Genomic DNA, 23058 nt, shown 5'->3' on the forward strand with positions numbered 1-23058 from the left:
TCTCCACCGCCACTCCACTCGGTGTAAAGTACATCGCCTTTGAAATTATCCCCCCTCACCTTAAATACCTGCCCTCTGGTATTAGACATTGCCGCCACTCGGCCCACTTGCGCGCTCCTCCCCCGCTGCGCAGTCACCTCCGCCGTGAAGGTCGTCTTACCTGCTGACGTCAAACCAGGCGGGCATTAGGGTCCCTCCAAATCCGATTGGCTGCATGGTTTCTATTGTTGGAAAGCGATTGGCTCGTTCCCAGTGACCGCGCTACGGGTCGGCTAGAGGGACTAGAACACCGTCGGGAAGTTTGAGTGTAAAAAAGCACAAACTCGTACATTTATTTTTCGGTTTTAGACAATAATCAACTCTTGATAACCACAGCATCATAAGCACGGAGCAATTTGGTTTCAGATATCTTTAATTTGGGATTGCAACAGGAGGTCCCTTTTCTCTTTGTCCCTCCCTATCAAGTTTCGAGCATGGCGGCGGTGCTAGTGAATGAGCTACTGCTGCGCTGGCTGAGGAGGAACCTGAAAAAGTGAGTGTCCGGGGCTCGCTGAGGGGTGTGATCGGCCAGCGGAGCTGGGAGAGGCTCCAGCTGCAGTATGAGTGACTGACACAGCTGCAGGTCAGATTCTGCAGATGTTGGAATTTAATCCTGAGCAACACAAAAGTGCTGGAGGTGCTCAGCAGGCCAGGCAGTACCTGCGGAGGGGAATAAACAGTCGTCATCTCGGGCCGAGACCTTTCATCTGGACTGGAAAGGGAGGGCGAAGGAGCCAGAATAAGAAGATGGCGGGAGGGGGAGGCGTACAAGCCGGCAGGTGAACCAGGTAAGGGGGAAAGTGGAGGAATGAAGTGGAAGCTGAGAGATGATAGGTGGAAAAGGTAAAGGGGTGAAGTAGAAGTCAGGTAGGATAGGAGAGTGACCATTGGAGAAAGGGAAGGAGGAGGGATACTAAAGGGAAATGATGGGCAGGTAAGGAGAGGAGAAGGTGTACAAAGGGAGACAGAATGAGGAAATAGAAAAGGAGAGAAGATGAGGCTGAAGCATTTACTGGAAGTTAGATATATTAATGTTGATGCTGTCAGTTTGGAGGTTACCCAGATCGATTATGAGCTTTAGTTCCTCCAACCTGAGAATGGGATGTAGAATTAAAATGTGTGGCCATGGGGAAATCCTCCTTTCACCTCCTCCCTCACCACCATTCAGGCCACAAACAGCCCTTCCAGGTAAGGTGACACCTCGCCTGCAAATCTGTCAGGGTCTTCTCCTGTACTGGGTGCTCCTGGTGCAGCTTCTCAACATTGTTGCAACCCGATGTAGATTGGTGGGGGGACACTTTGTCAAGCAATTTCACTCTGTCTGCCACAGCAGGCAGGGTTTCCTGGTGGCCAGCCTTTTTAATTCTACCTCCCATTCCCTTTCTGACATGTCAGTCCATGGCCGCCTCGACTACCATGAAGAGGCCACTCTCAAGTTGGAGGAGGAAAGCCTCACCATCTGGGTAGCCTACAACCTGACAGCATGAACATCAATTTGTATAACTTCCAGTAATTGTTCCTGCTTCTTTCCATTCCCCATTCTGGCTCCCCTTTTACACCCCCTCTTGTCACCTGTCCATCACCTCCCTCTGGTTCCCCTTCTCCTTCACTATCTCCCATGATTCACTCTCCTCTCCTATCAAATTCCTTCTTCAGCCTTTCCTACCTATCATCTCTCACCATCTTACTTCATCCCCCCTTCCACCAGCCCACTCACCTGGCTTCACCTATCACCTGCTGGCTTGCACTTCTTCCCATTTCCTTTCCGGTCCTGATGTAGGACCTCAAACTGAAGTGTAGTCTGTTTATTCCCTTCCATAGATGCTGCCTGATCTGCTGAGTTCCTCCAGCATTTTGTGTGTATTGATCAAGATTTCCAGCAGCTACAGAATCTCTTGTTTTTGATAGGAGAGGACAGTGGATCGTGGAATAAAGAGAAGGGGGTGGGAAACCAGAGGGAGGTTCTGGGTAGGTCATGAGGTCTTGTTTTGTTTCTCTGCAAAGATGTTGCCCAGCGTTTTGTGTGAGCTGCAGATTTCCTTACCATTGCTCTCATGTGCTTGGGTACCAGGTTGCAGGTCAACCTAGTGTTGGTTCTGGGTTTCCTAGATGCTAGGCTGAGGCTTGCCCAGATGTTTGGTTGGGACTTGCCTTGGGCCAAGTCAGAAGAAAGGAAATTATAGATCAGTTAGTCTGACCGCAGTGGTTGGGAAGATATTGAGTCAATTGTTAAGGATGTGGTTTCAGGGTACTTGGAGGTATATGATAAAATAGGCTGTAGTCTGCATTGGTTTCCTCAGGGAAAATCTTGTCTGACAAATCTGCTGGAATAACAAGCAGGATAGACAAAGGAAAATCAGTTGATGTTGCGTACTTGGATTTTCAGAAGACCTTTGACAAGATGCCACACATGAGGTGGCTTAACAAGCTACAGGCCCATGGTATTACAGGAAAGATTCTAGCATGGATAAAGCAGTGGCTGATTAGCAGGAGGCAAGAGTGGGAATAAAGGGAGCCTTTCCTGGTTGGCTGCTGGTGACTATTGATGTTCCAGAGGGGTCAGTGTTGGGACTGAATCTTTTTTACATTATATATCAACAATTTGGATGATGGAATTGATGGCTTTGTTGCAAATTTTGCAATGATAACAAAGATGTGGAGGAGCAGGTAATTTTGAGGAAGTAGAGAGGCTACAGAAGGACTAGATTAGGAGGACAAGCAAAGAAGTGACATGTAATACAGTGTTGGGAAGTGTATGGTCATGCACTTTGGTAGAAGAAATGAAAGGGTTTACTGTTTTCTAAAAAGAGAGAAAAAATGCAAAAACCTGAGATGCAAAGGAACTTGGGAGTCCTTCTGCAGGATTCCCTAAAGGTTAATTTGTGGGTTGAGTCAGTGGTAAGGAAAGCAAATGCAATGTCAACATTCGTTTCAAGAGGACCAGAATATAAAAGCAAGGATGTAATGTTGAAGATTTATAAAGCACTGGTGAGGCCTCACGTGGAGTATTGTGAGCAGTTTTGGGCACCTTTAGAAAGGATGTGCTGAAACTGGAGTGGTTTCAAAGGCGGTTCACAAAAATATTCCAGGACTAAACGGCTTGTCATGTGAAGAGTGTTTGATGGCTCTGGGCCTGTATTCACTAGAATTCAGAAGAAATGAGGGGTGACCTCATTGAAACCTATCGAATGGAGAAAGGATAAAGTGGATGTGGAGAGGATGTTCCCTATGATGGGAGAGTCTAAGACTAGAGGACACTGCCTCAGAATAGTGGGGCGTCACTTTAGAATGGAGATGAGGAGGAACTTCTTTAGCTAGACAGTGGTGAATCTCTGGAATTCGCTGCCACAGCAGCTGTGGAGGCCAAGTCTTTATGTATATTTAAGGCAGAGGTTGATTGATTCTTGATTGGTTAGGACATGAAGGGATACAGGGGGAGGGCAGGAGATTGGGGCTGAGAGAGAAAATTGGATCAGCCATGATGATATGGCAGAACAGACTCGATGGGCTGAATGGCCTTATTCTGCTCCTATATCTTAGGGTCTAAGTTGTAACTTCCCCAAGTTGCTGAAGCGTCAGGCTTTGGATTAGCCTCAGTACTAGGCTGTGGGGTTCCCAGGCTCTGGGTGCTGTACTGCAGGTTCTCTATATACCACACCGTAAGCCTCCAGGTCTTCAGGATTCTTGGGCGCTGCCTCTGATTTTCATTGCAGTGTGGTGGGTTTGCATTGGTTAACATTGGTGCATGGCAGTGAAACAAACACTAAAGCTTCCTTGCCCTGGTTGAGGGGTGGGGAGAATTAGCTGGGCCTGTGCAGGGTATCGTCGACTATTCAGAAATCTGATGGCAGATGGAGGAAGCTCTTTCTGAATCTTTTGAGTGTGGGTTTTCATGCTCCTGTACTTTCTTGATGGTAGTAGTGAGATAAGGGCCCTTAGTGATGGATGCTGCCTTTTTGAGGCACTGCCTCTTGAGGATGCCCTCAGTGGTTGAGTGTGTTGTGTCCATAATGGACTTTCTGAATATACAGTACGGAGTTCTGTGGACTCTTGTGATCCTGGAGTCCCCTTACCAGGCTGTGAAGCCCCCTGTCAGAATGCTCACTACCATTCAGCTGTAGAAATTTGTAAGTGTCTTCGGTGACATTGAGGCATTGGTTTTAAGACTGTTTCTTGTTTACTGTATTTTGTTTTTATTAAAATAAAAAAACCAAAATCATTGGTGTTTACATAAAAACAAATGTAATGGAAATGGGGTAAACTATTCAACCCCTTAAACCTGCTTTATCATTTAATAAGATCATGACCTTAACTCTACATTTCAAACTTACCTGTGGTAATCTTTCGCTTCAGATTTATCAATAATCTTTCAACTTCTGCCTTAATATTCAAAAGTTTCTGTTGCCCTCTGGGGAAGGAAATTTCAAATATACGGTTTTTAGAGGGGGGTTTAAAAATTCCCCTTTCCGGTCAAGACCCCTCGGGAACTTTTAAGTTTCCCTAACTGGAGGTTTTTGCTGAGATCTGTGGGTTCACCACATCATGGGCAAGTATCTTCTTCTGCTGGTCTCACATCATGCCAGAAAAATAGACTAAGTAATAGTAATGGAGAATTTCCTTGCTTTTTTTCAAATATATTCATATAATAGGGTTGGTGGAAATCTGGTTTAATGTTTCCTCACAATATTAGCAGTAATTTAGCCAGTAGAGCAATGGGCCATCGTAGTATGGTATCAATACTGGACCAAGCTATTTGTCTAGTTGATGTTGTCAAGTTTGTGTTGGCAGTGTGGGGGCACCCAATAAATCAGAGCTATGGGGATCACATTAGTCAAAGTTGCATCATTCAGTAAAGTTAAGCAAGTGAACTCGCTCTCTCGAATTGAAAGGAGTTTATTATTGTCTCATGCACTGAGGTACAGTGAAAAGCTTGTCTTGCACCCTGTTCACACAGATTAATTCACTGCACCGTACATTGAAGCAGATCAAGGTAAAGAAATAACAGAATGCAGGATAAAGTGCAGTGCAGGTAGACAGTATTGTGCAAGGTCATAACAAGGTAGATTGTACAAGGACACCATTCAATCTCTTATAAAAGTGGGGTAGAAGCTCTCCTCTAGCTTAGAGGTACATACTTTCCTTCAGGCTTTTGTATCTTTTGCCTGATGGGGGAAGAGGGAATGTCTGGGGTGAGAGGAGTCTTTGATTATGCTGCACTGAGACAGCAATAAGCAATAGAAAGCATGGTTTCTGTAACGTGGTGAGCTGCATCCACAACTCTCTGCAGTCACGGGCAGTTGCCATGTCAAGCCGGAATGCTTTCTGTGGTGGTTTGATAAAAGTTGGTAAGGGTCAGCGGGGACTTGCCACGTTTCTTTAGCCTCCTGAGGATGCAGAGGCATTGGTGAACTTTACTGCTTTTGGTGTCTACGTGGTTGAACCGGGATATATTATTGATGATGTTCACTCCTAGGAACTTTAAGCTCTCGACCAGTTGATGGAAACAGGAGCATGTGCAATCCCCTCTTCCTGAAGTCAATGACCAGCATTTATTTTTTGCTGACATTGATAGAAAGTTTGTTATCATGACACTATGTCACTAAGCTCTCTATACCTTTACTGTACTCTGACTGTTACAACTTGAAGCTGGCCCACTATGGTGTATTATCTGCAAACTCATAGATAGACTTAAAGCAGAATCTAGCCACGCAGTCATGAGTGTGCTGAGAGGGCTCAGGATGCAGTCTTGTAGGGCACCATTGTTGAGAATAATTGTGGTGGAGATATTCTTTACAGTTTGCAGACTATTGGTCAGGAAATCGAGGATCCAGTTACAAAGTGAGTTATTCACTTCCAGGTCTTGGAGTTTGGGGTTGAATTATAGAGTTGAGGGCAGAGCAGTTGTCAGTAAACTATAGTCTGATATAGGTGTCTTTATTGTCCACCTGCTCCAGAGCTGAGTGTAGGGCCAGGGAGATGGTATCCGTTGTAGACCTGTTTTGGCAGTAGGTCTACAGAGATACCTGCTCCAGAGTTGAGAGTAGGGCCAGGGAGATGGTGTCTGCTGTAGACCTGTTTTGGCAGTAGGTCTACAGAGATACCTGCTCCAGAGTTGAGAGTAGGGCCAGGGAGATGGCGTCTGCTGTAGACCTGTTTTGGCAGTAGGTCTACAGAGATACCTGCTCCAGAGTTGAGAGCAGGGCCAGGGAGATGGCGTCTGCTGTAGACCTGTTTTGGCAGTAGGTCTACAGAGATACCTACTCCAGAGTTGAGAGTAGGGCCAGGGAGATGGCGTCTGCTGTAGACCTGTTTTGGCAGTAGGTCTACAGAGATACCTGCTCCAGAGTTGAGAGTAGGGCCAGGGAGATGGTGTCTGCTGTAGACCTGTTTTGGCAGTAGGTCTACAGAGATACCTGCTCCAGAGTTGAGAGTAGGGCCAGGGAGATGGCGTCTGCCCTTCGGCCTCTCAAGCCGTGCCACCCAGCAGTCCCCAGTTTAATCCCTGGCATAATCACAGGACAATTTATAATGACCACTTAACCGACCAACTGGTACGTCTTCGGACTGTGGGAGGAAGCCGGAGAACCTGAGGAAACCCACGCGGTCGTTACAGGTAGTGGTGGGAATTGAACCTGGGTCACCTGTACTGTAAAGTGTTGTGCTAACCACCACACTACCATGCCACTCTGGAAGCGGTTGTCTAATTGTCTAGAAGGCTGGAAAGCATGCCATAAACAGCCTCTCGAAGCACTTCATGATGGTAGATGCAAGAGCCACTGGGCAGTAGTCATTAGGGTGCATAACCTTGTTTTTCTTAGGTACCGGGATGATGGTGGTCGTCTTAAAACAGGGGGCAACCTCACACTGAAGCGGAGGGATTAAAGATGTCTGCAAATAATCAGCATCTGCACAGGATCTAAGGACATGGCCAGGGACGTCATCTGGGCCAGATGCTTTCCATGGGTTCACTCTCCAGCAGACTGATCTTGCATCCACAATGGTTGCTGTGGGTTCAGTTGCACTGGAGGCTGTCGGGGTGGGTGGTGACATGCCAATCCTGTTACGTTCAGAGCATGCAAGATCATTGGGATGTGTTGTTATCAGCGATGCTGCCTGACTTAGTTATGTAGCTCATTATAGAATGTAATCCCTGCAACAACTGACAGCTGGTTGCAACTTGACTTTGCACTGAGACAGTCTCTTGCCATTTCTGATAGCTTTATTATGTGTAAGTTACTGGAAATATGCTTTATTTTTACCAATCATAAGATTTTTGACAGCTGGAACAATCCTGTGACTGTCAAAGCAGGTTACCTATAATTTCTTCAAATAGCTATCTAAATGTACTTATGGTATGCTGTGTGAAATATAGAGTGTTGCAAATGCAGAATCTTTAGGATTTGTAAAGAAACTTGATTCTTGCTGCTCTGTGAGATTTACTCATCTCTGCACTAAACCGAGGCTGGGGCCTGCAACTGACTGATTGCCAACTCACTTTCGTGAACTTCAAGTGTAATACTATTTGCTTTTATTGTTTGCGCAATTTGTGTTTTTCTCTCTGAACGTCAGGTGTTTGACATTCTTCTTTTCTTTTAATAAATTCTATTGGGTTTCTTTGTTTTGTGGCTGCCTGTAGGGAGACGAATCTCAAGGTTGTATAGTTTACATACTTTAATAATAATTGTACTTTGATTATGTGAAAGAACAAATAGACCTTACGTAGTTAAAGAGATTGTTATTTATGAAAGTAAAAATCCACAGAAGTACCTTCCACTGAAAGGGGTCAATAATGTATTCTAAATAAATGTGGATTATCTGTAAATGTATGGTATAATTTTGCTCTAAAATAGGAGAGAATGTAATCCTTAATTACAAGTAGTTTTTTGTACCAAAAAAGACTATTCCTTATCAATCTCTGATATTTTACTTATATTAAGAGTCATGACAATTAAAAAAATTTTATAATAATTTTATAGGACAAAAATAGATAATAAGAAGGTTCTTAAAAAAACAACTTGACAGTCTTTAAAGTAGAAAGATGACCTGGCTCAGATTGGATGCATTCTAAACCTTGGAAGTGTAGATGTTGCGGAGACTCGGGCCAATATCTTACCCTTCAGGTGCCAGAGACCTGCAAGATTACTAAAGTTATACCATTTGTTTAAAGAAAGAGTGAGGATAAATCTGACAAAGATGGTCATTGAGCCTAAAACAGTCCAGGGCAAAATTAATTGGCATTTTAGCATTCAAAAGCATGAAATATTGAACATTAACACATATTAAAAAAACTGTGGATTGTGCTATGTTCTTAGAGCCTATTATCATTACCTGTCCTCAGCAAAGAAAATTCATTTAATCTCTCTGTCCTATGCATTCCTCTGTGACTATTATAACATCTCCTATTCCTTGCTGAGTTCTCAGGAGTAAGTGACATCCCAATTATTATACCGGGGAGATACTTGAACCTCACAAACTGAACTTCTGTACCAGTAATAATATCAGAGCTACTTTGATCAAAGTTACTAATGGCATCCACAGTGATCTTTAACAAAGATAATCTATTACTCTTTGGCTTTCTTGCCTTTTAAAACCGGTCATACTGCCCAATGTTATTCTCTGCACTGGATCACACTGCATTTGCTTGGTTCTTTCCCTAGCTACCCAGTCCCACCTACAGAATTGTCATTTGTGTGGTACAGCGATGTAGCTGGTAGAGTCTTTGCATCTCTTTGCCAAGTGTTGAATTTGCCTTTTCTCCCTGTGTTCGCGTGAGTTTCCTTCAGGGGATCCACTTTCCTCATGCATCCGGAGTATGTTAGTTGGCCATTCTAAATTGTCTCCAGTGTGTGGGTGAGTTAGTTGATAATGTGGGGAGAATAAAGAATGGGTTTAATGTGGAATTAATGTAAATGGACGGATGACAATTGGTGTGGGCTGAAGGACCTGTTTCTCTCTGGCATTTCCCTACGACTCTATGACTCTGGGGCATCTCTTCCTGGGACTGCTGTGATATATTTAGTGTCATGCAGAAACACAGCCTTGTCTGTCCTATTTCACATCAATGTGCTTGTCGTCAGAAGCATCACACCAGCACCAGGAGCTGGTTTCCATATGTACAGTATGCTGAAAGCAGCAAACTTTACCACAGCATCACTTCTCTTGACTGTTATAGTCGCAGAGCTCTGCAGCAGAGAAACAACCCTTTGGCCCTTCTAGTCCATACTGAACTGCTATTCTGCCTAGTCCCATCAACCAGCACCTGGACCATATCCCTCCATACACCTCCCCTGCATGTACTTATCCAATACGATCTTAAGTGTTGAAATTGAATGCACGGGCAGCTCGTGCCACACGCTCACCACCCTCTGAGTTCAATAGCTCCATCTAATACCTGAGAATGTAATCAATATACAACCTGAAATTCTTGTTCTTCATAGACATCCAGGAAAACAGAAGGAATGAGTGACAGTAAAAATGTCAGAACCCCAAAGCCCCTTACCCCCATACACACAAGCAACAGCAAAGCTTCGACCCTACCCCTCCCCCACTTACTTCAGCAAAACACATCAGCACCCTCCGCCCACCAAGCATGCAATAGGAAAACCCCCGATAAAGATTATGTTCTGCAGTACAACAAACTAATCATTCACCTGACAATTTGATGTACCACAGGCGCGCGCACTCACTCTTCCCTCTCTTCTCCCTCCTCTTCTCCCCCTCTCCCCCCTGCCTAATGAAGGAACAGAGAGGTGTCACACAATGTGAGGGGAGACCAGCAAGACAATAAAAATTGCTGATTTGCGGTGTTAAAGTCTGCTGCAACACGTTTCTTTCCCCAAGTTCTCCAACTTGAGAATTGGCGACAAACTCTCTGCCACCTGCAAGAGAAAGAGCAATCTGAGTACAAACCCCTCCGACAGCTGATCCGCTGTTGTTGATACTCCGTTTTCTCCTGCAATGCTTTGGTTGGCAGCGCCAGCAGAGAAGCAGTTCGTCCCCAGGGCCGCAAAGCCTCAGAGCCCTGAAGGCGCATTCGTCTTCTAGGCCATGTCTTTAAGATATTGAGCAACAGCCGGTCGGTGAACCCCAAGAGCGGGAACCTGCGTCATGAAGAACCAAAGAGTCCCATCCGCCTTGCAAAGGAGAAAGAGAGATGTTAAAGGTAGACATCAAACTGTTTCCGCAGATGAGCTCGAAGGGTCTGCTGTCTGGCACCATCGTAGCTCCGCTCCTCTTCTGTTAATGAGTGAAGAAGTTATCGCTCAGGTTTCTTTTAAATATTTCATCTTTCATCCTTAACCTATGACCTCTGGTTCTAGTCTCACCCAACCTCAGTGAAAAAAGCCTGCTCACATTTACCCTATCTATATCCTCATAGTTTTGTATATCTCTATCAAATCTCGCCCCAATCTCCTACATTCTAGGGAACAAAGTCTTAATCTATTCAACCTTTCCCTATAACTCAGATCCTCAAGTCCTGGCAACATCCTTTCTCTGCACTCTTTCAATCTTATTTACATCTTTCCTGTAGGTGAGTGACCAGAACTGCACATAACTCTCCAAATTAGGCCTCACCAATGACTTATACAGCTTCAAAGTGTCTTGGTGAGTGAAGTTATCCCTTCTGATTCAAGAGCCTGATGCTTGAGGGGTAATCTCTGTTCCTGAATCTGGTGGTACGGATCCTGAGGCTCCTGTACCTCCTTCCTGATGGCAGCAGCGAGAAGTGAGGGAGTGCTGTTGTCTTTGTTGTGTTGCTTGTGTTGTTCCGTTGAACATTGTAGCTTTGCCATCTTGGCACCACTTGTGGGCTGCCCCCAGCGCATCTTTAGGTTCTGTTGGCTGTTAACACAAACAACTGTATGTTTCAATGTACACATGATAAATAAATGAATCTGATCTGAAAAGCTCTCCTTAGGCCCTATCCACCTGTTATGCCACTTGCAAGGAATTATGGATTTGTATTCCCACATCCCCGTTATATCCCCGCAAGTTTTGATAGCCTTCCTCGCTGTCCACTATATCCCCAATCTTAGTGTCATCTGCATATTTGCTGATTGAATTTTAGTCTCACTCGCATTATCATCCTGACCATTGATATAGATGACAAGCAATGGAAGAAGCAACAGTCCCTGAGGCACACTATTTATCACAGGTGTCCAGTCTGTCCCTTAAATACCTTCCATTAATTTACTCAGTACTGATATCAGGCTCACCAGCCTATAATTTCCTCACTTATTCTTAGAGCCTTTCTTGAACAATGGAACAACTTTAGCTGTCCTCCAGCACCTTTCCTGTGGCTAAGGGCATTTTAAATATCCATGCCAAGGCCCCTGTAATTTCTGCATTAGCCTCCCACAGGGTCCGTGGGGACACCTCGTCAGGGATTTTTGCACTATAATTTGGCTCAAGACAGCAACACCTCCTCTTCTGTAGTCCGTGTATGGTCCATGAACTCACTGCTGGTTTGCCACAGTTCTATAGTCTCTGTGTCCATCCCCTTGATGCAAAAAATTCCATTTAAGATCTCCCCACCCTCTTTTGGATCAATGCATAGATGACCACGCTAATCTTCAAGTGGACCAATTTTCACCTGCTATCCTTTTGCTCTTAATATATCTGTAAAAGCCCTTGGGCTTCTCCTTCACCATGTCTGTCAGAACCTCTTTTAGTCCTGATTTCCCTTGTAAGTGTTCTTTTGCATTTCTTATACTTCTCAAGTACCTCATTTGTTCCTTGCTGCCTATACACCTCCTTCTTCGTAATTATTGCCTCCACATACCTCGAAAACCAAGGTTTCCTAAACCAGTTAAACTTGCCTTTTATTCTAACAGGGACCTACAAGCTCTGTACTCTCAAAATTTCACTTTCGAAGGCCTCCCACTTACCAAGCATTCCTTTTGTCGAAAACCTGTCTCAGTCCATGCCTGCCAGATCCTTTCTGATGCCATCAAAATTAGCCTTTCTCCAACTGAGAAACTGAACCCGAGGGCCAACCCATCATTCTTCATAATTATCTTGAAATGAATGGAATTATGACCACTAGATCCAAAGTTTTCCTCTACAAACACATCTGTCACCTTCACATGATAGGAGATCCAGTATCGACTTCCATTAAGAACACTTTCCTGAACATGCATTCTTCACAAACTCTAAACCATTTTAGAGTATGGGAGTCCCAGTCAATAGTCGAAAGTTAAAATTGCTTACTATCACAACCTTACTTTCCTTAAAACTGTCTGCAATCTCTCTGCAAATTTACTCCTGTAAATCCTACTGACTATTGGAAGGTCTGTAACATAATCTTATTCCTCGTTTCCATCCACACAGCCTCAGTAGACAAGCCCTCCAGTCTGTCCTGCCTGAGGAGCACAGCTGTGACTAATTTTCCCTGACTAGTAATTTCACCCCCTCCCCCTCTGTTGTGTCTAAAACAGTGCCTATCTGGTTCTGTTATAGGTATTCAATTATATTCTTTGTCCTAAATCAGGTAATATAAGAGTAGATAATTCCTCTAACTAAACAATTGGGAAGGCCGAGCCATTGTTTTCAATTCCCATCACAAACTCTATTCTCCTGTTGCTAACTTCTTCTGTTTCTCCACTGATGGCCTAAAATTGAATTCTGCTTCCCTCAACAGTGCCATATCTGATTGAATTTTCTGATTCAGTTCACTAATTTCTGCATAAGCCTTTCATAACCCTGTTGACAAGATGCAACCTGTCTGGGGCACATTTCCTTTCTGATTGGGGAACCCTGACTAAACAATCCTTTGCAGCCACTGACAAATAATTTTGCTTTCCTTTCCTTATGCCTTGGAAATCCCAGTTTGCTAGCATGTTTGCCAGGGGTCTAAATCTATCTGAGCCCAGGATACAGATTATCTCGGGCTTTTCTAGCTTTACCTTTTCTCTTAAACATTCCACACAGATCTAGCCAACTCTACCAAAATATCCTGATTCAGAGGCTGTTTTAGATCAGGGAAGATGTTAAATAAGAGAAATGGCTCACATAGTAATTATAACTAAGTTACCAACAAAAGAAAAGTATTTAGTAAAACATTTAACAAAAGACGAAAAGTCCGATGCCCTACTATCTTTTGGTGAATTCTGCTTGGACAGGGATCACGTGTTTGGAACATCGAGTACTCCAGACCAGCCAATGTTCAAATGTCACCATATACAACCCTGAGATTCATTTTCTTCCAGGCATTCACAGTAAATAAAAAGAAACACAATAGAATCAATGGAAATCACACACAGCAAAGACAAACAACCAATCTGCAAAAGACAACAAACTGTGCAAATATAAAAAACAAAATAATAATAATAATAATAATAATAAATAAATCAATCAATCAATCAATAAATATCAAGAATGTGATTTATAGAGTCCGTGAAAGTGAGTCCATAGGTTGTGGAAACAGTTCCATGCTGGGGTGAGTGAAGTTATCGCCTTTAGTTCCAGAGCCTGAGGATTGAACCTGGTAGTGTGGGACCTGAGGCCCCTGTACCTCCTTCCTGATGGCATTATTGAGAAGAGAGCATGGCCTGGATGGTGGGGCTGCTTGATGATCGATGCTGCTTTCCTACGACAGCGCGCGTCTTGTAGATGTGTTCAATGTTGGGGAAGGCTTTACCCATGAATGGACTGTACATTATCTGCTACTTTTTATAGGCTTTTCCATAAAGTCCATGATCATAATCCTACCATAAACAATTCAGCTTATTTTCACTTCTGTAATGTTCCAAGACTCTGCCCTTCCTCCAGCACTTTGTGTGTGTTCTCAGGATTTCCAGCATCTGCAGAATCTCTTGCATAACTTTTTTTTGTATTACTTTGCTGGTTTTCTGTAGTAGCAATACTTTTAACAATCATTTATAATGAAATTAGATAGATTTAAAAAGCTTATATTTTTACGATATCTAGTCAAACTGACTGCTTGTATGAAGAGTTTGTGCAAATCAACAATTTTTTCCATTATTGTACTCATGAATTTGTTGTTTTGTTGTTGATTAAATGCAGTCATATAACTTTCTAAATAAAGGATTTTAATTAGCCAGACAATTTAAGAAGCTATAACTTTAAGTAAGTCTTTTAACTTTTCTCCTTGAAATTTTGCAGGCAATGGTCTTGTGCACGAACATGCGTAAGGAATGCTGCAACAGGTATCTTTTTTCTTTTGTGCTCACCTCCATCACTGCTAATTCAAGTTTACACCCATTTGTAGTTTATGTCTGTCTTCCTGAATAATACGTAGCTCATATTTCAGTTATCAATGTCAACTCCGTATTATGCAGAAGAAATTCACATTAATGGAGGTACGAAATGGACTCTTTCAACTCAGCCCATTGCATGATTCACAGTTAATGTAGTCAATAATAAAAGGTGTAAACATTCATTGTGTCAATGAATGAGCAAAATGGGAAATTGTTAGAAATGTTGATAAAAGATATTGCAACAGTTGATAGATTTTATTATAAGCATTATGAATAGATATCATGAGAATTTTGAGTACATTCTAGAAATCTCTTTAGGGCAAACAGATTTACGTTCAAGTGCAGTGGACCCTTGTAAGAACCTGATTGCCACATGGCAGTTCCAACAGTATTTTAATATCTGCTTGCTGATGTAACGTTATCACTCATGTCTGACTTTAACAGAATTCACTTTCACATCTTTTTTCAATTAAGTCTTGTTGCTAGTGTCAATCCCGTCAAGTATTGCATTTCTTTGTCAGATGTTGGGGAAGGAATTGTGTGGAGCTGAAATGAAATGTATTATTAGTATCTAATCTGAACATTCAGCATTGTTGTGACTGGAGTGGCACTATCCACTATGTAAATACCTAGTTATTGTTTGTTGGTATCAGGTAACACTAGATAACAGCCCCAAGATCAGCCAGTCGGTTTCAATTCACAGTAATTACCAAAATTAAGTGATTTCAATTTTGTTTTGATGACAGCATGTGTTGCTTTCTTCATAGAAATTGTAAGTGATTGTTGTGAAATAAACTCTGAGGTTGAAATCTAACCTGTCACATTGTCGTTCATAGACATTTGGATTCAGGATAATGCCTAGTGAGCCAAAATGATCTTTTTCTTAATAGTGTGACATCTATCTACTCTATATTTAAATATATTATACAAGAAAGCCCCTTAAAACTAAACCGATTCTTAATCTGTTAAATAGGCAGTTGCAGAATAGAGAAAGTCCTCATTGCAAATCGAGGCGAGATTGCCTGCAGGGTCATGAGGACAGCGAAGAAGATGGGTGTGCGTTCTGTGGCGGTTTACAGTGAAGCGGACAAAAATTCCATGCACGTCTCAATGGTAAGTCATGATATTAGACCACACAGAGCATGAGGATGCTTCATGCAGGCATTTATGCTTATTTTGCATTAATCCAGTGAACCAGAGTTACATCTGCTCGTCAGAATGTAGGATCCTATTGCTGGGAGAAAGAAGGACTTAAAATTCACAGTACTGGAGCTACAAAATGGACTCTTTCAATCAGTCCATTGCACTATTCACTTTTAATCTAGTCAATACTAAAAGGTGTTTAATGATTAGCCACTATGACCGTGCAGTAACACAGAAGCTGAATATTCTTTCCAGAATTATTTGCAAATTATTTTGACAGCTGATGGTATAAGGTATTTACAGTAATGATATTAGCTGCTGCATTCATGAGTTGGAATGATAGAAACATAGAAAACCTAGAGCACAACACAGGCCCTTCGGAACATGTACTTACTTTAGAAATTACCTAGGATAACTTCAGGTCTGAATCCCTGTATTCCTATACTGAACGCATCCAAAGAAACATATTATATGTTAGTTAACAATGTATCTCGCCTGGATAGTCTGCCCACTACTCCTTTATCCTTAATGCCCGGTACCTTGTGATATAAGCAGTCAACTATAAACAGGAGAAATTAAAACATGATGAGTACTGACCTAGCAGAGGAAAACCACAGCAGTCAGGTTTCTGGTTCTGTGACTTGGAAGGGAAGAGGGGAGAAGAGGCAAGCTGTGGGTAGTGGTTAAGTAGAGCAGGAGGTGTATAGCAAGTATAGGCAGCAAGGGACAATTGAGGCACTTGAGTGCAAGAAATACGAGAGAACATAAGAGGGAGGTCAGGAGGGCTAAAAGAAGCATGATGATAGTTTGGTAGACAAGGTGAAAGAGAATCCCACGGATATATTAATTTATATCCTACTTGGAGATATTAAGAGCAAAAGGATAGTAAGGAACAAAATTGGTCCACGTGAAGATCTGCGTTAGCTATTCATGGAGCTGAAGGAGGTGATGGAGATCTTCAGTGGATGTTTTACATTTGTATTTATTCTGGAGACTGACACAGAATCTATAGAGCTAAGACAAAAGAGTAATGAGGCCATGGACTATACCTGGACTGCAAAAGAGGACGTGGTTGCTGTCTTCAGACAAATTAGGGTGGATAAGCACTAGGGGCCAGAAAAGATGTCCTGTTGGATCTTGGAGGAGGCTAGTGCAGAAGACCCTGACTTGGAGTTACACTCACTTTTTGGTTCTTTGTGGTGGTGGGACCGCTCCCGGAGACTCACAGCCGGCTTTTCGATACCCCGAGGACGCAGCCTGGACGACGAGCACATCTTCGGGGTTCTGAGCTTTTGTGACCCTGAGGACAGGCTGATTTTGTACTGGTGCCACCGACTGAAGCATCACAGGAGAGAACAGAACATCGGAGGCTGTGTACTCGGCAAGTTGTGCTCTCTCTCTCTCTCTCTCGTTGGTGGGTAAGACGTTGCCAATTTTCGGGTCACTGAACTTGGGAGAGAAAGTGGCGTGACAGTCTTTTGACACTGTAAATCAGCGAGTTGTTTTGTTACATCTCCCCTCTCGCTGTGAAAGGAGACACTTCCTTTTCCCTTTATTAGGAAGGGAGAGGGAGCCTGGTGAATGATTAGTTTTTGTTGTACAGCAGATCACAGTCTTTATTGAGGGCTTTGCTGTTGCTTGCTTGGCGGGTGGACGGTACTGATGCTTTTTTGCGGAAGTGGGTGGGGCTGAAGGAGGGCCGTTGATTTCTGCTGCTTGTGCGTGGGAAGGGGGAGTGGGGGGGGGCTTTGGGGTTATAATGTTTAACTGTCATTCATTCTTTGTGGCTCCCTTCTGTTTCATGGATGTCTACAAAGAAAAAGAATTTCAGGATGTATATTGCATACATTTCTCTGATATTAAATTGAACTATTGAATGTGTGGGAGCCCTGGCAGAGGTATTTAGAATTTCCTTAGCCACGGATAAGTTGCTGGAGGGCTGGATGATAGCTAATATTGTTCTGTTGTTTAAGCAAGGCTCAAAGAATAAGCTGGGAAATTATAGACTGGTAAGCCTGACACCTGACAGTAATGGGTAAATTATTGCAATGTATTCTAAAGGACAGTATATGTAAGTAAATAGGGCCTGATTGGGGATAGTCTGTGTGGTAGGTTATGTCGAACCGATCTTTAGAGTTTTTTTAAGGAGGTTACCAGGAAAGTTGATGAGGAAAGGCAGTGGATGTTGTCTACATGAGAGTGGTTGTAGATTGTTGCCTCTCTGACTGGAAGCCTGTGACTAGTGGAGTTCCACAGGGACTGGTGCTGGGTCTGATTTGTTTGTCATCTATATAAATGATCTGGATGGTAAATGTGGTTAACTGGATCAGCAAATTTACAGTTGACACCAAGATTGGGGTAGTAGTGGACAGTTAGGAAGGCTATTAAGGCAGAGGGATCTGGATGAGCTGGAAAAATAGCAGATGGAATTTAATGCAGACAAGTGTGAGGTGTTGCACTTTGGGAGGATAAACCAGTGAAAAGAAGGGCACAGAGGGGTGCAGTAGAATAAAGGGATCTGGGAATTGAGATCCGTAATCCCTTGAATGTGGTGTCACAGGTATATGGGGTTGTAAAACGAGCTTTTGGCACATTGCCTTCATTAAACAAAGTACTGAGTACAGGAGTTGGGTTGTTATGTTGAAGTTTTGTAAGATGCTGGCGAGGCCTGATTTGGAGTATTGTATACTGTTGCTGGTCACTTACCTAAAGATGTCAATAAGATTGAAAGAGTACAGAGAAAATTTACCAGGATTTTGCTGGGACTTGAGGACCTGAGTTATAGGGAAAGGTTAGAGGTGTTACGAACCCCGTAACTGGGTCACTTACCAGCAAAGATAGAGAGGTCCGCTGAAGTCTGATGGTACTATTTTTAAACATTTTTATTTATAAAGGGGCACAAAAGTAAGGTTAATACAAACATTCAGATAATATACGTCGTCAATACTCAATCTAAAGCGCGGGTATAGTAATAATCAACAATAAGAAGTGGCTCTATCGTTTGTCTAGGGGTAAAACTATTGTCCGATGGAAATATAAAAGTCTTGCCAGTTCATGAAGGCTTTTAGCCGTTTGGGGACCGCTGGGTTTTCACTGGTTGGAGAGAGAAAGAATTTTGGTGAGAAAATAAACTTGCCAGCCTTTTGGACTCAAATCGTTGAATCGGGAACGTGGGTTCCCTGTTGTCAGTCAGTTCAGAATCCTTTTCGGGGTTATCAGCCACTCGTTCCCCAAGCTAGGGGAACCGAATCACACGTGGCTCGCGAACAGCTTCCCGTCCTCACGGGAGCGATGAGCGATGGTGTCTCCTTCCGGTGCGTCGCTGGGGTACTGCCTCCTGCAGTCCCCTTTTTATCTTGACTTGCAGAGTTGTAGATGTCAATCAAGGTAGAGTGATACAATCCCCACCCCACATTGCCCGAGGGTGTCCATGACCCTGATAGCTGGCACGTAGTATAGAGTCGCAATTCACACAGGTGTCTCTAAGAACAATGGTCAAGTCCGTTGCATTGTCTCTCATTTCCTGGGTCCAAGACCCAAATTAATAGCGATCTTGCGATTCTCAGGAAGGAGGGGGCTGATATCATAACAGAGGTTAGGACTTTACTTCCTGGTGTGTAGGAGAATGAGGGGAGATTCAACAGCGGTATATAAAACCAAGAGGGATATAGACAGCGTAAATGCCAGCGGACTTTTTCCACAGAGGTTGAGGAAGACTGGAACTAGGGGTCTCAGGTTAAGGGTGAAAGGTGAAATATTTAAGATCCTGAGGGAAAACGTTTTCACTTAGAGAGTTTTGCAAGTGTGGAGGGAAGTGGTGGATGTGGGTGTGATTGCAACATTTAAGAGAAGTTTGGATAGGTTTGGAGATAGGAGGGGTATGGATATCTCTGGTCCAAGTATGGGTCTATGAGACTAGATAGAATAACAGTTCGGCATGGGCTGGAAGGCCTGTTTTTGTATTGTAGTACTCTATGACTCTCTGATTCTATTAGTAACGGGTAAAGCACTTGCGCTTATTCTTATATTGAAATTAATAAGCAATAGTAGGAATAGGCTATTCTGCCTTCAAACCTACTGTGTCATTTATCAAGAACATGACAGGTCTTCTAGTCCAGTACCATTTCCCTATCATCCATGTATCTCTTGATTACCTTAATATGCAAAAATCCAGGAGTCTGTGTTTTAAATTAATTCTATGATTGAGACTTCACAACCTTATGTGGTGAACTACATATACCTGTCTGACACGCCCCCTGCTGACTGCTCCTGTGGCTCCTCCCACTGACTGTGGCTCCTCCCACGGACCCTGGTATAAAGGCGATTGGAGACACAGCCCCAGGCTCAGTCTCCAGGATGTAGTGTGGTGGTCAATTGCTGCTTGTTCTTTCTTCCAGCCAATAAAAGCCTATATCTCACCTCACGTCTCCGAGAGTTATTGATGGTGCATCACCTTACAGGGTAAAAATTCCAAAGGTTCATTGTACTCTGTGTGAAGAAATTTCTCCTCATCTCAAACTGTAATGGACCCCTGATTCTGGGCCTCTCCACCAGTGGAGCCATGCTCCTTATATTTAGCCCATCAAGTGTAATAATTATGTAAGTTTCAGTTAAATCTCCTCTCATCCAACTGATGTCCAGACACCACATGCCTGGTCTATTCTGTCATTCATCATAATCAAAACCATACATTACTGTACGGAGCTGAATCATGGACCAATTACAGTAGACATGTGAAAGGCCTAGAACAATACTACCAAAGAACCTTATGAAAAATTTTGAGGATCAGCTGGAAGGACAAACACACTGACACCAACGTACTGGAAGAGGCCAACATGAACAGTATTTCCACCATGATAAAGCAACACCGACTCAAGTCCTGATGAAGGGTCTCGGCCCGAAAAGTTGACTGCTCATTTCAACGGATGCTGCCCGACCTGCTGAGTTCAGCCAGCTTTTTTGTACATCTTGATTTCACCACAGCATCTGCAGTGTACTTTGTGTTTACCAACTCTGTTGGATAGGTCATGTAATTCAGGTGCCTAACTTACATTTTCCTAAACAGATCCTTTACCCCCTGTAGAAGGAAGGTCTGTGAGCCTCTGGTGGGGAAAGGAAATGCTTGAAAGATAACGTAAAAATCAGCCTGAAGAAATTCAACATTACATTGCTGAGGAAGACATTGCACTCAATAGGAAGAAATCTGTTCAAGAGGGAGCAGTGCTACTTGAGAGCGACCTCCACTGTGCCTCAGAGAAGAAGCAGGAGCTGTGAAAGGAGAGAATGAACGACCAAAAGACCCAACCACTGACCACAGCCACCACTTACTCGTGTCCACACTGCACCAGAATATGTGGATCCTGGATCAGCCTCTACAGCCACCAGAGGACTCAACAATAGGAGAAGATCTTACTCAACTCGAGTGCTCACACTACCACGACTAAACAGAACCAGTCCAGAGAAACTTCTGCTACAATCTCTCTCACAAATTCACAAGAAGATAGGAGAAGCCGTAGGTCGCCATGCCCTCAGCTTCGCTGCCATTCAGCATAAGACCACCACTAATCGACACTGACTTCAGTGCCTCTTTTGTGCCCATTCCTCTCTATGGCAAATATAACTTCCTTTATATAGTTTATAGTTACTGCCAGAAGTTTATAGGTACTTCAGGTGGATTCCCACTTTATGTTATTGCAGAGAGGCATCTTTATCCTGTACTCAAAATCTTTCAGTAGGAAGTCCAACATCCCTACCTGCTTGTTATACAGGCTGTCCCCGGGTTACGTACAAGTTCTGTTCCTGAGTCCGTCTTTAAATTGGATTTGTACATAAGTACATCCGGTATTATTTAGCGTCAGTTAGTCAAATGTTTGTCTTAGTATATAGTATATATTTTACCTTTCTATGCACGTAAAACACTTAAGAAACGTATGTAATCCAAAAATTAAACCACTGCATTGCTTAGCAATAATTGTAGCTTTCATCGGGACAGGGCCTTTCACGTGCTCCATTACTCTCACTTTATCTGTTATTCTTTAAAATTGTTCCGATCATTGACCGACTGTAGACTAATGCTTTTCCAATGACCGATGGCGTTTCACCTCTTTCCAAATGCTTTATTATTTCCACTTTATTTTCAATCGCGATCACTTCCCGTCACTGGAACAGAAACACTGCGGGCGGCGGGTCCCGAGCTCCACCGGCTCCCTAGGTCCGCTGGGTCCTAGGGACCACCGCACTGAATTCCCCGGGTCCTAAACTGCACAGCACTGAGACAGGCTAAATGGGACAAGTGGGGGCTGTGCTGGGTTTGGGTATTTGATCCTCCACAATATTCCATGTGGGAATTTAAACTGGAGGTGGCAGTGTTTTTTTTTTAACGATGTTGAGTTGCGAGCTCAGCATCAACCTGGCACAGATGGTCTGGGAGTCACTGGATCAACATCAAACTGGCACGGGAGCAGTCTGTCACTAAATCGAACTCGGGAACCTCCATTCTCTAGCCCGATGCTGATCTGACTGCGCCACCAGCCGAGGTGGGGGGGGGTCGGGGTCAGGGTGAGTCTTACTAAGAAAAATTTAAGCCAAATACAAAGTTTAAACACTCAACACAGTGTCAACAGCAATGACTTAAAATGGCAGATGGCGTTCTCCGTCCTCAGTTCGTAAGTACGAGTTGTCTGTAAGTCGGACATTCGTAACTCAGCAACTATCTGTATCTGCATATTGGCTTTCAGAGACTTCTTTGTACAAGGTCATTTTGATTTCATCATTATAAAAAATATTTTGCTTTTCTGTTTGTGCAGCAGAGCATATAATTTCACTTTTGGCACGTTATATTGCATCTGTCATGTTCATGTTAACTCACTCAGCTTGTCTATATACATCATCTGCTCTATTTACAATCCCAAATTCTGCAAACATGGATATATATATAGTAACATTAGGTCCCCTCAGCTATATCATGGATGTAGATTGTGAATAGCTGCAATATCCTATCAATCACAGCCAGCAACCTGAGAAAGATCCTTTTATTCCCTCTCTCCAATAACCCATTCTCAATTCCTGTCATTATATTACCTCCCAACTTTTTGTCTCTAAATTTATTGACCAACCTTTTGTCTGGGACCTCCCAAATGCACCACATCTGCTGCTTCCCCTTTTTCAGTACGAGTCATGTTCTCAAAGGAACTCTGTAAGTTAGTCAAACATGATTTTTCTTACATAAATCACACTGATTGTGCTCAGTCCTATTTTTTCAGTGTTCACATGGTAGATTCCAGCATTCAACCTGCTACTAATGTTAGACTGACAAGGCAGTTGTCTTGCTTTCTCCCACTCCTTTCTTTATTAGAGGGGTTACATCAAGAATAATTCTAGCACCTATAGAGTTTGGGAAGGTTATAACCAGAGCATTCACTATCTCCATAGCCAACTGTTTCAGAACTTGGGGACATGGATTTTTGGGCTTTTGGGATTTATTGACTTTTAGTTTCTGGTGAGAAGTTATATATTGGAACCCCTTACTGATTCAGAATGTTGCCTTTCAAATTATTTTTCATTTTTTCTCATAATCTTATAATAGACTATTCAAAATTATTTTGAATATCTAATCTGGTCATCAGTGAGAACAAATTAACATTTTCTATTAGTACAT

The 23058-nt window shown here is 43.0% G+C and overlaps 1 protein-coding gene across 1 annotated transcript in view; it reads left to right on the plus strand.

Annotated features, from left to right (window-relative positions):
• Nucleotides 1–265: 265 nt before the first annotated feature.
• The window catches only part of mccc1 (methylcrotonyl-CoA carboxylase subunit), a 62856-nt gene continuing 40063 nt past the window's right edge, over nucleotides 266–23058 (plus strand). The window contains exons 1-3 of the mRNA XM_073041238.1: nucleotides 266–532; nucleotides 14164–14207; nucleotides 15232–15371. Coding sequence (XP_072897339.1) covers nucleotides 474–532; nucleotides 14164–14207; nucleotides 15232–15371 — 243 coding nt within the window. The 5' untranslated portion in view covers nucleotides 266–473. The remainder of the gene's footprint in view (nucleotides 533–14163; nucleotides 14208–15231; nucleotides 15372–23058) is intronic.

The sequence above is a fragment of the Hemitrygon akajei genome, chromosome 3 (genome assembly GCF_048418815.1).
Source record: "Hemitrygon akajei chromosome 3, sHemAka1.3, whole genome shotgun sequence".
In the NCBI taxonomy this organism is placed as follows: Eukaryota; Metazoa; Chordata; class Chondrichthyes; order Myliobatiformes; family Dasyatidae; genus Hemitrygon; species Hemitrygon akajei.